This window comes from Vicugna pacos, chromosome 2, assembly GCF_048564905.1.
Source record: "Vicugna pacos chromosome 2, VicPac4, whole genome shotgun sequence".
Lineage (NCBI taxonomy): Eukaryota > Metazoa > Chordata > Mammalia > Artiodactyla > Camelidae > Vicugna > Vicugna pacos.
The window spans coordinates 102,821,523-102,835,804 of record NC_132988.1 but is presented as its reverse complement, the minus strand read 5'-3'; the positions used below and the strand labels follow the sequence as shown (position 1 = coordinate 102,835,804).

The 14,282-nt window shown below is 34.0% G+C and overlaps 1 protein-coding gene across 4 annotated transcripts in view; it reads left to right on the top strand.

Moving 5' to 3' along the window:
* The window catches only part of TBC1D19 (TBC1 domain family member 19), a 136,765-nt gene that overhangs the window by 34,875 nt on the left and 87,608 nt on the right, over nucleotides 1-14,282 (top strand). For 3 of the 4 annotated variants that reach the window (XM_072945483.1, XM_072945476.1, XM_006207000.4), the window contains exons 5-7: nucleotides 8,259-8,333; nucleotides 9,373-9,436; nucleotides 10,417-10,463. In XM_072945483.1, coding sequence (XP_072801584.1) covers nucleotides 8,259-8,333; nucleotides 9,373-9,436; nucleotides 10,417-10,463 — 186 coding nt within the window. Of the gene's footprint in view, nucleotides 1-1,299; nucleotides 1,422-8,258; nucleotides 8,334-9,372; nucleotides 9,437-10,416; nucleotides 10,464-14,282 lie in introns of all 4 variants that reach the window. The other variant, XM_072945491.1, reaches the window with a different exon arrangement.

The window sequence follows — 14,282 nt, the reverse complement described above, 5'->3', positions numbered from 1 at the left end:
AGCCCAAGGTCACTTCTACCATCCACTTTCTCTCTTCTCCCAAACTGTTGAATACTTAGGAGGAAGATTATATGGTCTTCCGTTACTTTTTATTACCAAGGCCATCACCGCCGTGATCATGGTGATGATCAAGATGAGCAGATGAACCTTTATAATGTATCTCACTGCCTTCTAGCATACCTCCAGTGACTGCCAGCTTCTTAACAAATGAAGTTCCTACTCCAAATCCCACCTCTTAAAAGAGTTTCACTACCTGTCCCCAGCTGCTCCTTCCACTGTATCGGGCTCTGCTGTCTTGTAACTGTCATTTGTGCCCTTCCTTACTTTGTGTTCCTTTCATGGAAAGCCCTTCTGCCTGCTTTGCATTGTGAAAATCTCATCTATTTTGTGTCAGTTCAGATGGCATCTCTTCTCTGAGGCTGTTATTAGCTCTGTTGAAAAGGATTTCCCCCTCTTTTGGACTTTTGTAGCATACTATCATTTTATGGCCCTTATCACAAATGACATTCTGTTATCATAATTTCTGTACATATCTTTCTGGCTTTTCCTACAAGCCTCTTGAAAGCAGTACCAATTTTAAAATACTTTTGTATACCCATACTTCTAGTGTACTGACCTTTAATGTAGTGGGAACTTATTAAGCATATGATGAATTAATAAGTAAAGGCATTTACCATCTTTTCTACCAATTATTATAATATTTATTTTAAAAATATTTACTGAATGCCTACAAGTAGAAGATGCTGCTATGTGCTATGGAGATTCAAAAATAAATTAGATACAAATTCTGCCTTTGGGTAACTTCATGGTTTAATAATTGAAATAAGACTTGGACACATGTAGCTCTAACATAAGGTAGAAAGTGCTGTGTGCTCTGGGGAAGATGGTTAGGAAGTTTTCTGGGCTTATGAGGGAAAGAGGCCTCTTATACCTCATCAGCCTTTCCCAGAGTGTTTTCTGCTGAATCCTATAGCCCTGAGAGATGCTCCATGAAAGGGGGTTACGTGGACAAATAAGTTTGGGAATAGAGGCATCCTGCCTTCCACTTGGCGAATCACATTTTATTATATTTAATAGACTTGATTTTTTAAAAATAAGAGTTATATATTTACAGAAAAATTGAGAAGATAGTATAGAGTTCCCATAGATCCTATACTCACTTTCCCCTTTTATTAACATCTTACATTACTGTGGTACATTTGTTATAATTAGTGAGCCAATTTTAATACTTTATTAACTAAAGTTCATACTTTATTCAAATATCCTTAGTTTTAACCTAATGTCCTTTTTCTGTTTTAGGATTCCATCCAGGACACCACATTACATTTGGTTGTCATGTCTCCTTAGGCTCCTCTTGGCTAAAGTTTCTCAGGCTTTCCTTATTTTTGATGGCCTTGACAGTTTTGAGAAGTACTGGTCAGGTATTTTGTAGAATATCCCTCTCTTAGAATTTGTCTGATGTTTTTCTCCTGTTTAGACTGGGGTTGTGGGATTTTGGGAGGAAGATCACAGATATAAAGTGCCATTTATATTCATTAAATTATGTCATGATACATATTAGCAACATGCTATGTCACTGTTGATGTTGACCTTGATTGCCTGACTGAGGTAGTGTTTGTAAGGTTTCTCCACTGCAAAGTCACTCTCCCTGCCCCCATGTGTATACTGTACTCTCCGGAAGGAAGTCACAGTTCACACTTACGGAGAAGTTATGCTCCACCTCCTTAAAGAGGGAGTATCTACAGAAAATACTTGGAATTCTTCTGCATAGAAGAGTTGTCTCCTCTCCCCCATGTATTTATTTATTCAGTCATTTGTTTCTATTAGTATGGACTGATGGATACTATTTTATACTTTGGGTTTTAATCTGATACTCCTTAATTTTGTTGCTTACAATTTATTTTGGCTTGTTAAAGGCTCAGAGAGGTTCTGCAGTAAAGAAACTGTTAATTTTTATTTAATCCAGTTTTGTTCAAATTTATGTGACTTATTTCCATGTAAAATAGTTTGGGGACTACTTTGCTACGCCTTTCACAGAAAACAGCATGAAGAAGCTATACACAGCGCGATAAATGTAAGCGCTTAAGTTTTCTTGTGAAATAATACCTGTAGGCACATACAGCTCTAATTATGTGCCAGGTACCATTCCAGTGCTTTAAAAGTGCTCACTCATTTAGTATTTATGCCAGCCATGTGAGATGAGTTACTCTTATGGTCTTAGATGGGTCCAACTTCACAAAACTACTAAGTGGAAGACCTGGAATTTGAACCTGGAAAGCCACTCCAGAATCTACACCACCTGATGATATTCAGCCTATTTCTGGATTCAGTCTAGAAATGCTCACGCAAACTCAAGATATGCTGTATGGTTGAATTTATCCTGTTCTCTGTCAATCCAGGAACCCTAGCAAAAATGAGAATTTTGCTAGTTTTATATTACTTCGGTTCTCTTCCCCTTCTTCATCTGCCTTCTGTATTGCCACTCCTTTTCCTAAAATTTCTAAGACTTTTAGGATAGAGCTCCAATTCCTTACTTTTGCTTAAAAGGCTGTAAGTGATCTTGCCCCTTTTTACTGTTCAAGTCTCATCTCTTGGCTCCTCACGCTGTCCCTCCCTCTCCTGCCACTCCTCTCCCCACTTCCACACACACACACACACACACACACACACTCTCTCTGTCTCTAACACTCGATCTCCTCAGCAGGAGAACCTGTGCTTATGCTGCTGCTCCTACCCCCAAAACCACCTCCCCTCGAAACCCACAAATTTCTGACTAACTTCTGCACATTCTTCAGGTCTTACGGTAGATGATCATTTCTTTATAAAGGCTCTCTGATCCCCAGATCTCAGATACCCAGGTACTTATCTTGTATCTCCAGTCTTCCACCCTGTACTTCTTACCACAAGGCTTGGGTTGTCTGTAAAATCACCTAGATTCTGTAGTCTCTGTAAAGCAGGACCAGTGTCTCTTTTTTCACAGTTGTATCTGCAACATTTGGCTCAGTGCCTGGCCCATGGTAGATGCTCAATAGAGATATATATATATATATATATATATATATATATATATATATATTTTTTTTTTAATGATGAATGAATTGAATAAACAAAAAATAGAAAATCTTCTCTTCTAGAAAACATTCATACCTTTATTGCTAGTAATTTCACTTCTTGAACCTTATCTAAAGGAAAGAATCACAGAAATTTATGTTCAATAAAAGTAAAAACTTTAAAAGCATCTAAGTGAGTAGCAATAGGGTCTGCTTAAATGTAACATGGAATCTCTAAAAGACAATGTTATATGGGTACTAGAAATGACATTTTTGAAGAAATATGATGAAACAGGAAATTGCATACAATATAATCTTAAACAGAAAAAGAAACTATAAAACAATATAATTCCACTTTAATTAAATATATATATGCATGTGGTGTGTGACTACACACATACTTCTCAATTGTGCACACACATGCATAGAAAAAAAATCAAAAGAATGAAATGTTAACAGTGGTTATTTTTGGCTGATGGAAATTTATGAATGCTTTTTTTTATTATTTTATTCTTTACGTATTATTCTGTTTTTCAAATTATCTTGACAAATGTGTTACTTTTATAATCAAAGAATTATTAAAAACCTTTTTCCAGTAGATAGCTGGGTTATAATTATTTTGCTTTATTCTTTTCAGAGTGAAGAAGGTAATTTTTTAATTTTTTAATTTTATAATTTTGTACTTTTTGTAGGCTAAGTAGTTATTACATGGTTTTTAATGACTTCTTATTTACTTTCATTATTATAAAAAAAAGCAAGGTACAAGTTAATACCCATTTAAAGACTTCAATACAATTGCAATTCCTTTGTGACTGTTTTGCTTCTCATGGCTTAGAAGTTACCTTATTTATAAAACTCTTGAAATCCTTTGAGTTAATACCATAGATTCCAATTATTAGGGAAACTGATTTGAAAGCAACAATAATTTCATTTAGAGAGGATATGGGTTTAGGTAAAAGGTAATGTCTTCCTATTTAAACATTTTAAATGTAAAAGGCCATTCATTTTCCTTTTAAATAACATTTTAAAGGGTCTTTATTTCATAAGTCTTTGGGGTAGAAATGATTATTTTCTTCTTATTTTGTATTAATGCACTGTCATTTTTCAATAACTTATTTGCTACCTCTACTTTTTTTTGGAGCTAGGTATATTTTGGAATTTTTACTCAAATAATAACATAGGAATAACTATGATTTTTTTGAGCATTTAGTTTTGAGACTTAGGGCTTATTTACTCACCTTCACGAATAGGACCTGAAAAAAATTAAGAATCTATAAAACTGGAGCTAATGTGGACCTTCACATTTATCCAGTCCAACCTCTGGAGTTCATCTCCTTTTGGTCAAAAATTTCTGGAAACAGGGAATTCACATTTTCACTGACTTAACCCATTCTTATTAAATCTTTTTACTTGTTGGAAAGTTTCTTTCTTGTGTTAAATGGTCATGTGCTTCTTATAATACTTCCTCGCTGATCTGAGCTTTGCGTGCAGATAGAAGGCAGTCGATACATGCCAGTCACTGAGACAGAGGAATGAGCGAGAAGCCCTTAATTAAGATCAGAGTTCTTGAGGGAACCTAAACAATGACCCAGCTGGAAAGCAGCCAAGTTTCATCTTGGATTTCTGGGGAGGATATAGCTCAAGTGGTAGAGCATATGCTTAGCATGCATGAGGCCCCAGGTTTAATCCCCAGTACCTCCTCTAAAAGTAAATCAGTAAATAAACCTAGTTACCTCCCTTCAACCCCCCCCCCTCAAAATGCATACTTATCTTGGATCATCCCTTCACTGTCAGGAAATTCTTATTATTTCTCATGTCTGTGGAAATGATTTATCCAAGACTTCTATGGAAATGACTTTAGACAATCTGACTGAAGTTCTCACAAGGGGTACCTTGGAAAAATCCAGCCAGTCTTGTCATTGGGTCATAGGTATAGACAGGGAATAGGGAAGACATGACCAACTATGGGCTCACTTTCTTTGATTATCTTTAGGAACTTCTAGGAAGTGGTATGTGTTCTGTTGTCTGCCAGAAGTTTTGATATATCTAGCTTCCTGTTTCTTTGCTTATTGTTTTATGTTTTCTGTGGTGTATGATCTATAGACTGATACAGCCCTTATGAACTTTTTGCAACATGTCCCATACTATTTGTGTTTCTGTCTTATCCTTCCCACCCTCACTATGCTGTTTTATCCATCCTTTAGTGGCATGTGTTTAATGGGCACCCAATAAATATTTGTTGAATTAGTGTCTTTTTATTATTTGAAAATTCAGCTATTACACTTCATTTCCCCCATTCTGGCTATAAAAATTTGAACTTTTCTGATTCGAACATTTTCTTCCTCTGTCCTTCCCTCAGTTTTTAGTTGTGTTCGTTCTTCTGCTCTGGATCATTTCCAAGTTTCTACTGTAGCTGTGGAGCACAGAACAAAATGATAACTGAATACAGATTTGTTCCGTGTTGCTTTAGTGCTTCATATTTTTTCCATTCTACTCTCATGGGTTCTTTTAAAAAGTTTCCTCATTTGTAAAATGAGGGTAATTATACATATCTCACAGGATTAATAACATATGTAAACACGTGTAAATCACACAGCTCTGTTTCTTAAACTCTTCATTCAAAATGCTGCTTTCTTCTAATATCTAATTTCTTGTCTGGATAACTTTTTTCTTAACTATTTTCTCTACTTTACATCTAACGTGAAATTTAAATTTGTTAAATTGAAATACTTGGTACAGTGGGATATCCATTTAGGAGAATTATGATTATTCACTTAAGATTGTACTTTATAGAAAACACTTGAAAAAATGTTTTTGTTAAAATAATTTTTTAAAGGATAAGTTAAATATGTTTCAGAATATCTTGTCAAGATATAATTATAGAAAGTATCATTCTATTTTAAATGTTTTTTTGTAGGTTTTGTGCTGTATTAAAATTATATATTATAGTCTTGAAAATTTGTACAGTATATATTATGAGCCACACATCAATGTCTATTGTAATTTTAATTTTATTTTTATATCTGAGGGTTATATTGTCTTTTTATCAACTCAGGAACCCTTTTATTAGTGTTTGAAAATGAGAATTTTTAGAGCCATAATTCAATAGCTAGAAATTTAGTCCCTCATATAATAGGATAAATATTATAAATTCAGGGGTTGAGTTTTAAATCTTTATATAAATATTATTTTTATAGTAATGACTGAATTAAAAATTTTTTAAATTAACTTTTTTCATACCTGCTCCCCCCACAATATGGAGTTGGGGGAGCAAGTGACAGAAGACTTACTAGAGGAGATTATTTTTAAGCTGAGATCTGAAAGTTGAGTAAGATTTATCCAGATAAATTGAAGATAAGGATGTTGAGAGTGGAAGTGGGTTGTATTGCAGTAATTAATGTTTGGTTATAAATAATGTACCCAAATTTTAAGTTTTGGGTCTAAGAATTATTTATAATTAAAAAAGAGACAGAGAGAGAATCAAAAATAAGCCAGTAAATGGTATTAGTTTGGGGGGGTGGAATATTTCGTGTGATTTATTAACAGTATTCTTTTATTCTTAAAAAACCTATTTCTCTATATTTAGTGAACTAAGCCTTATGCATTTCACACAGCTCTGTATTTCTCCTAGGTGATTTTTTTTTCTGTTCACTGACTGAGTAGGCAGTTGTATCAAAGTGTTTTTTAAATGCTTGCAACATAGCTTAGAGTAGAAATCTGTTCAATTATTGAGAAATTATCATGTGCTAGATAAAGTGTGATGTGTATTGTGATAGGTGGAGGACGAGGTGCTGTGAGAACCCGTAAGCAAAGGCACCTCATACTCTCTGGGGTGGGGGACCAGGTAAGAGAAGGCTTAAGAGAGGTGAAGACCTGAAAGGTGAATAAAATGTATTCAGATAAAGTAGGAATAAGGATATTGGGATGGGAGCAGAGCATGGAGAGTATTTTCCAGATACAGAGTAAAGTATTTAAGTATGTGTGTTAAAGAAGAAGCTGTGAGTGATGATAGCTCTAGTAAAGCTGTCAGTTACTGAATGGCTACTATTATCATTATTGTGTTACCGTTCAAAGCATTTTACATTTTTAATCTTTATAACAATCATGTAAAAGAGCTATTATTATTCTACTTTTATTAACTGGTTGTAACTGTTCTTTATAAATAATGCATATAACTCATTTTCTCCTCACTAGATCTAAATTTTGGAGCTTTGATGTTATTTTATTCTGGTTTTAGTGAGTCAGAAGTGGCCTGTATATTTCAGTAAAAAAGACCAAAAAGCTTATGGCATTTTAGCTTCCATTAAAAAGAGTAGCTTACTAAAATAATGGTACATATAGATTTATTGACTGACCATTCAAATTAACTTATTCTTTCAAGTTTACAAGAAATATAGGGGATGGAGAAGAAGGTGTATCAACATTGTGAAAAAACAGTAAGACCAACCCAGATTGTGACACGTTCTAAAAGATAACTGGCCTGGACTCCTTAAACAAGTCAATATGAAAAAGAAAAGGACAAAGGCACTCTAGATGAAGCTGCACTGAAAGAGACATAACAACCAAATGTAATGTAATGCATGGATATTTAATGGATCCTGGATTTTTAAAAAACTACAAAGACATTTTGGGGACAATTGGAAAATTTTGTATATGGACTAAATATTAGATGATACAAAACATTATTGTTAATTTCCTTAGATGTGACAGTGGTATTCTGGTTATGTAGAAGGTTCTTATTCTTAGAACATTCATGCTGAAGTATTTAGGGGTAAAATACCACGTTTGGAAAAATTACAATATAACAATTCCTATAAAATTTTATTTTACTAGGTCATTAATGGGATTTATAAAATGCTTAAATCTAACTTACCTTTTTATTTTCTGCTATTTTCCCTTATAACGTTTATCACCATCTGACTTGTTGATGTATTGTTTTTTATCTGTCTTCATTCACATCCTCCGCTAGAATGTCAGTTCCGTGAGGTCTGAGGCCTCCTGTTGCTCACAGCTTCCTTCATAGCACTAAGGATAGTATCTGGCACATAGTAGGCAGTAATCAATATTTGTTGAGTGACCTAATGACTAAAGATTACCAATCGTAACCATCTTCACCATTTCTGTGTAACTCATAGTATCTTTAATTTTTACTATCAGTTTTGGTATTGTCAACCAGAAAAAAATAATAGACTGTTCCTTATGTTTCAGGGAAGTTGGGAAAAAAGAATTTTGAAGAGTTTAAATAGTATGTGCACTGAACTGAGTATCCCGTTGGCACGAAAGGTACTTTTAACATTGAAGTATTTCATTGTGAATCAGCTACTAGGAGGTATCATGAAGGTATAACTGTTAGGCGGATTTTTTTTTTTACTAATATATCGGTTTGTTTTGACCTATAGAAGGCCAATTACGTGGGTGTATTCTGTATAGATCTCTATTACGTGTGCTGTCACAGTTTTTGTAGTAAACCTATAGCTTGAAAATGAAAAAAGCGTAGGCTCTGCAGTGCAGCTTACTTAGAGGTTTGGCTGTAAAGGTTATAAATGCACTTCAAAGGTCTTAGTTACCTTTAGTCTCTTTGCTCGAATGCTCTGTCATCTCTCTGCAGAACTAATACTCAGCATTTATGTGTCACTCTGGGCTTTGGGAGGGGAAAGATGAGAAAAGAGAGAAAAGCCACTTGCGGAATGTTCTGGATTCTCCTGGCTGCTCACGAGTAGGAGAGAACAAGTTTCTCTTCCCTTCATTCTCCCTACCTGCTCTTTATTCCCTGCTTTTAGGCAGGATGTAGTGGATGTACTTTGGATAATATCCCAGCACAAGTCACTCAAGTCACCAGAAGGATGGCGTAAAAAATAAAAAAAGATAAATTTATATGGAAAACTGTCTAAATATGTAGTATTGTGTAATATACTGTCTTTCATGTAGGAAGACAATGCTACTGACTCCCAGCCACACTCTCTTGGCCCGTCCCCCTTGGGTGCTTTTCTGAGATTGCGGGATGGGGTAAGAGATGTAGTATGTGGCTGAGGAGCAGTTTTTCTTTGTGAACTTCTACTGACCAGTACAGATCATTTACCTTCTATTCTTGGGCTCAGTAGCACCATGTTCTAACTGAACCCTTGAGACTACATATAATGTAATAGTTAAGTAATAATAATTTAAGTGTAATTCCAAAAAAAACTCACCATATGTAATGAAATTATTTTTCCTTGTGTGATGGTAGCTTACTTAAGCTTTTAGATGAGGTATTGATTCTTATTTTTCAGCTGTATTGCCTAACTTCACAAAATGAAACCAGTTTTAAAATTACCTTTTTTAGAGGCCAGTTGGAGAACAGAAAGAGCTTCTCAATAAATGGAATGAAATGGGAACCGATGAACCAGGTATATGAAAACTTTCTTCAAAATGTGATAATGGGTGAAAAATGCTTTCTTAATTATGGATCCAAAATAACAATATTAACAATTTTGAGGGGAAGATGGCAACTTTCCCTCCCCACTAATTTATTGTCCTCTGTTTTGTTTGCTCAAACCTCTATTTTGCAGTTTAAAAATTCCTAACTTTGGTCAGTGTTCTCAATTATTTTGAGAATGTTTAAATCACTTATCTTTTTTTAAAGCAGCATTTGAAAACATTTTTATAAAATAGTAAATTAAGTCATTCAGTGGATTTCTTAGACTTACAATTAGGGTAAATCTTTTTCAAGCTTTAATTACGTTGAGATGTTAAAGGCAGGTTAAATGTTGAAAAGTTTTAAGACTTCTAAAATGTTTTTAAGAATTTATTTTTGTTCATTTTAATGTTTAAAATTCAGTCAATCAATTTTATAAATGTATAATGAGTGACAACTATATCTCCTTTATTATGATAAATAGATGTTTGTTATTATTTAGGTAGATATGTACATAATTCCTCACAACTGCTTAAAAAAAGTGGGAGGGCAAAAAATACATGTGTAATAAATGAAGCAGTGCGTTATGGAAGTTCAAAAGGGAGAACAGTTCACTACAGTGACAGCAGTTCACTGAGAATGCATTGTTTGTATTCTAAGGACATTAAGAATTCTCATATGGAAATTTCGTATTATATTGACATTGTTTTCCGATTCAATTACAAATAATCTTGCAAATTTATGAAAGGAGGACTCTTAGTTTCTTCTAGAATATGTCATCTAGGCTGTCACAAAAAGGGCCTTTTATTCTTGTTGGCCCAGTACTTAACACCATGTATGACAAATAATTGATACTCTGCAGTTGTTTGAGTTCATCAGTTGCACAGCAACATATAAAAGAACCATTAAAATTTGTTATAAGCATTAAGTATAATATATTAACTGATATTTTATCTATCTTATTAATTCTAGATTTAAGCCTTTTCAGACCTGTTTATGCGCCTAAGGATTTCCTTGAGGTAGGTTCTATTGGCTAAATATGCATATATTAATGAGATAAAAATGTAAAAGAAATGATGATATAAGAATTCTCCAGGCAGAGGAATCACCATGTGAAAAACCCCAGAGCCTTTGAAGCAGTGGAATAACATAATCAGATTTTTGTTTGGAAATTGCTCTTGCAAAATACATTAGAATGTGGAAAGATTAGAGGCAAGTAAATCAGTTAGGAAAATTTGATTAAAAAATAGTGATTGTAAATCATGTAGCCTGCTGCCTGGCACATACAGGTGCTGAGTGAGTCTTTTTGTTTTTTATTGCCCCTCTGTTCTAGTAGTTCAGGTAAGACAAGGTAAAGGTCTGCACTGAGAAAATAGCATTCAAAATGGAAAGAATTCAACAGACTTGAGAGATTTTAAGGAAGATTTAGGAACTGATTAGATCAGGGAGTAGGAAAAAAATCAAAAATCAGGGTGACCATTAAGTGTCTACATTGGGTAATTGGGCAGAAGTAACTTGCTCTCTCAAGATAGAGAGCACAGGAGGAGGAACAGCTCCGTTAGTGAAGATGATGAGCTTGATCAAGTTGAGAGGCATATTGAGTATTCAAGTGGAGCTCTTCAGTAGGCTCTAATTATTTTAATTCACCCATCTTTGAGTCCACTTCTTCTTACCTTACATGTAATCCGTCAGCAAATCCTTTCAGCTTTACCTTCAAAGTGTAACCAGCATCCAGCCACTTCTTATCACCACCATTCTTATGTCACTGGTCCGAGCTGCCATCTCTTATCAGCACTATTTCAGTAGCCTCTTAATTGCTCTTTCTGCTTCTCCCCTTGCCCTCCTAGACTCTGTTCTGGACAGAGTTTCTAGAGAAAACCTTGTAAGTACACTTCTGAAGAAGCTACTCTTCCGGCATCCAGTGGCTTCCCAACTCATTCTACTTAAAAACCAAAGTCATGCAGTGATCTAAAACTCCTTGTTTGATCTGATCCCCCATCACCTCTCTGAGTTCATCTCCTGTTACTTTTCTTCCTGATTTGTTCTTCTCCAACTCTAAAGGCCTCCTGCTCTCCAAACCTGGCTTCCTCCCCTTTGAGGACATTTGCTACTTGTTTTCTCTGCCTGCCGTCCTTTTCCCACAGATACCTGTGTGTATATTCCTTTACTCCTTATGTCTGCTTAAATGTCACATTCTCAGCATAAAGAATATGGTCAATAATATTGTAATAACTCTGTACAGGGTGAGATGGTTACTAGATTCACCACGATGATCATTTCATAATGCATGCAAATGTCAAATCACTGTGTAGTACACCTGAAACTAACATAATATTCTGCATCAATTATATTTCAGTATAAAAAAAGAACATTCGTGTTAAAAATTCAGACACACACACACACACAAAATTGTCACCTTCTCAGCAAAGCCTTCCCTGGCTCCCCTCTTTTGAACTCCTTATAGCCCTTTCCTACTTTGTTTTTCTCCATAGCATTTATCCTTATATAACATACTGTTTTTCTGTTTTGTTTATTGCCCACCTTTTCCTACTGGATGGAAGCATTTTTCTCTGCTACAACATAAAGTCAGATAATCGAAAAGACTCACAAGACTTCACCTACATAAGGCTTTCTTTCAGGAAGAGAAAGAAAGCACATGCAAATACAAAGATACAAATTTCCAGGCACAGCTCCCAGGGCCCTTTCTCAGTTGTACAGGATGCACTTTGTCTTTAAACTATGAATTACTAAGATACAGGCAAGACACCTTGGTCTTGGGAGTCAAGATACAAGTCTTCTGAGGGGTCTTTTATATCGGGTGCAAACTAGCAATCTGCAAATTTTCAATAAACAATGTAAATAAACTGATATGGAGTGCCTCCAGGGGACATTAAATACACATTATTAATGACAAGTTAGTGCATTTCATCCCATCTTGGCCAAGAGTCACTACCAGATGTCCAGGTATCCCTGAAGATAAGATAGAGCCACCACAAACCAGCTGCAAGTTAATCCTGTCCTTAACTGCTCCTCTCTAACAGGCAGAGCAGTGCTTAGCACATAGTTGCTCAATAAATAGGTGTGGAGTGAATGAGTAAATGAGTGATTGACTCTCTCACATTTTATTTTAATTTCTTTCCTGAGCCTGCTGTCTCTGATACCAGTTTGCCAGCATAAAACAGTCTTAGAAATTATTTCAGGCCTTTTAGAATTGTAAACAACATTTAACTTTAAAGAAAAGTTAGTTTGGTTTGAAACTGCCTTTATGGTGATAGCATTATTTCTCTTAGCTTATTAAAGATTTCTCCCAAACTCTTCCTTTTCTAGCACTTAAATTTCATGTAATTTTTATATGGTTATTTTTATGTTTTTTTCTCCTTAATAATCATAGCATTCTGTTTTCTTAAGGACTGTTGCTGAATTGATCCTTTTATGAATCATGCTGGATTCTTCTTTAACTCAAGCAGGTTTCCTATAATCATTTCCTTAGTTACAGTTTCTACATTTCTAATATTTTCTCTTTTCTATTTCCCACATATTCATAGTTTCTTTTTCTTTTCAATTCTGTGCTTGTGAGTTTCGTGTGCAGTATGATCCCTTATTTGCATAATTAGGTTAAAATTGTATTGTTCTATATTAGTCTGTATTTAACACTGTTGATTTTTTGCTTTGTCTTTTTTTTTTTTAAACAAATACGATTGATATTTTTAGTTTCAGTTTAGTGTTTGCAGTTTTGGGAAACTCTTTTGGCCTTACAGCATATTCCATTTTGTCAGCCGTTATTTATCAATTTATTCATGCCTTCCTCAGATATGACGGTGTGCCTGTCATTATAATCTCCTCCACTGGAATCTTAGTGGTTTCTTTTCCTCAAGAATTTCCATTTAAAAATATTTTTAAAAATTATTATTTGCTCCCCAAAATGTATGTTAATTGTTAGAAAAATGAGAAAACACATATAAGAAAATTTAAAACAAAAATTACTCATAATGCCATCATACAGCAGTAAATACTACTATATTATAATTTTTTAACTTAATAAGTATGTTGTGAAATTTTTCTCATGTCATTACCTACATTACCTATATAACTGAGGTATATTACACTGTAATTTATATGAATTAACCATAATTTATTTAGGTAATTTCCTCTAATGGAATGTTTTAAATTGTTTCATATTTTCCTGTTAATGAACAGTATTTCCCTGACATTTTCTCTGCACTGTCTCTGCAAACAGCTTTAATTATTTCCATAATCATAGTCATAGAAGTGAGATTCCTAGATTAAAGGATATCTAATCTTTTCTATTTACTTAATTTTGAAAAATATCTGAATGGTTTTTCTTGCTAGCTTAGCTTCTGAAAAACATTTTTTTCTCTTTGGTTTTGGTTTAAAGGTGATACCTTATGATGTTATTCTGCCATCTTTCTGTAAACCTTGTCAATATCTGTTTTTAAAAGGGTTAGAGATGGTTCTAAAATTTTCTCTGGCAAATATTACAATCAAGCAATTTAAAATTTCCTGTCATTTTCCCTGGTAAAATATTACAGTCAAACAATTTTTATTTTTTCTTCCCATCAAAAAGTTTTTCTTTCTAACTAAATTTTTAACTTGTCAGAATTTCATATGGTAGATCATTTGTTGGAATATTAAGTTAAAAGCATATTTATGGTATTTTAACATTTTAATACAATTTTATAGTTTTTAGAATGCAATTAAAGTACATACATAACTCAAATAGTTTTTATTTTGTGATGATACTCCAAGAATATCACTGCCAATTTTATAACTGTAAATAATCTATAAAGAAACTAACCAATTTTGTTGGATTTGTTTTT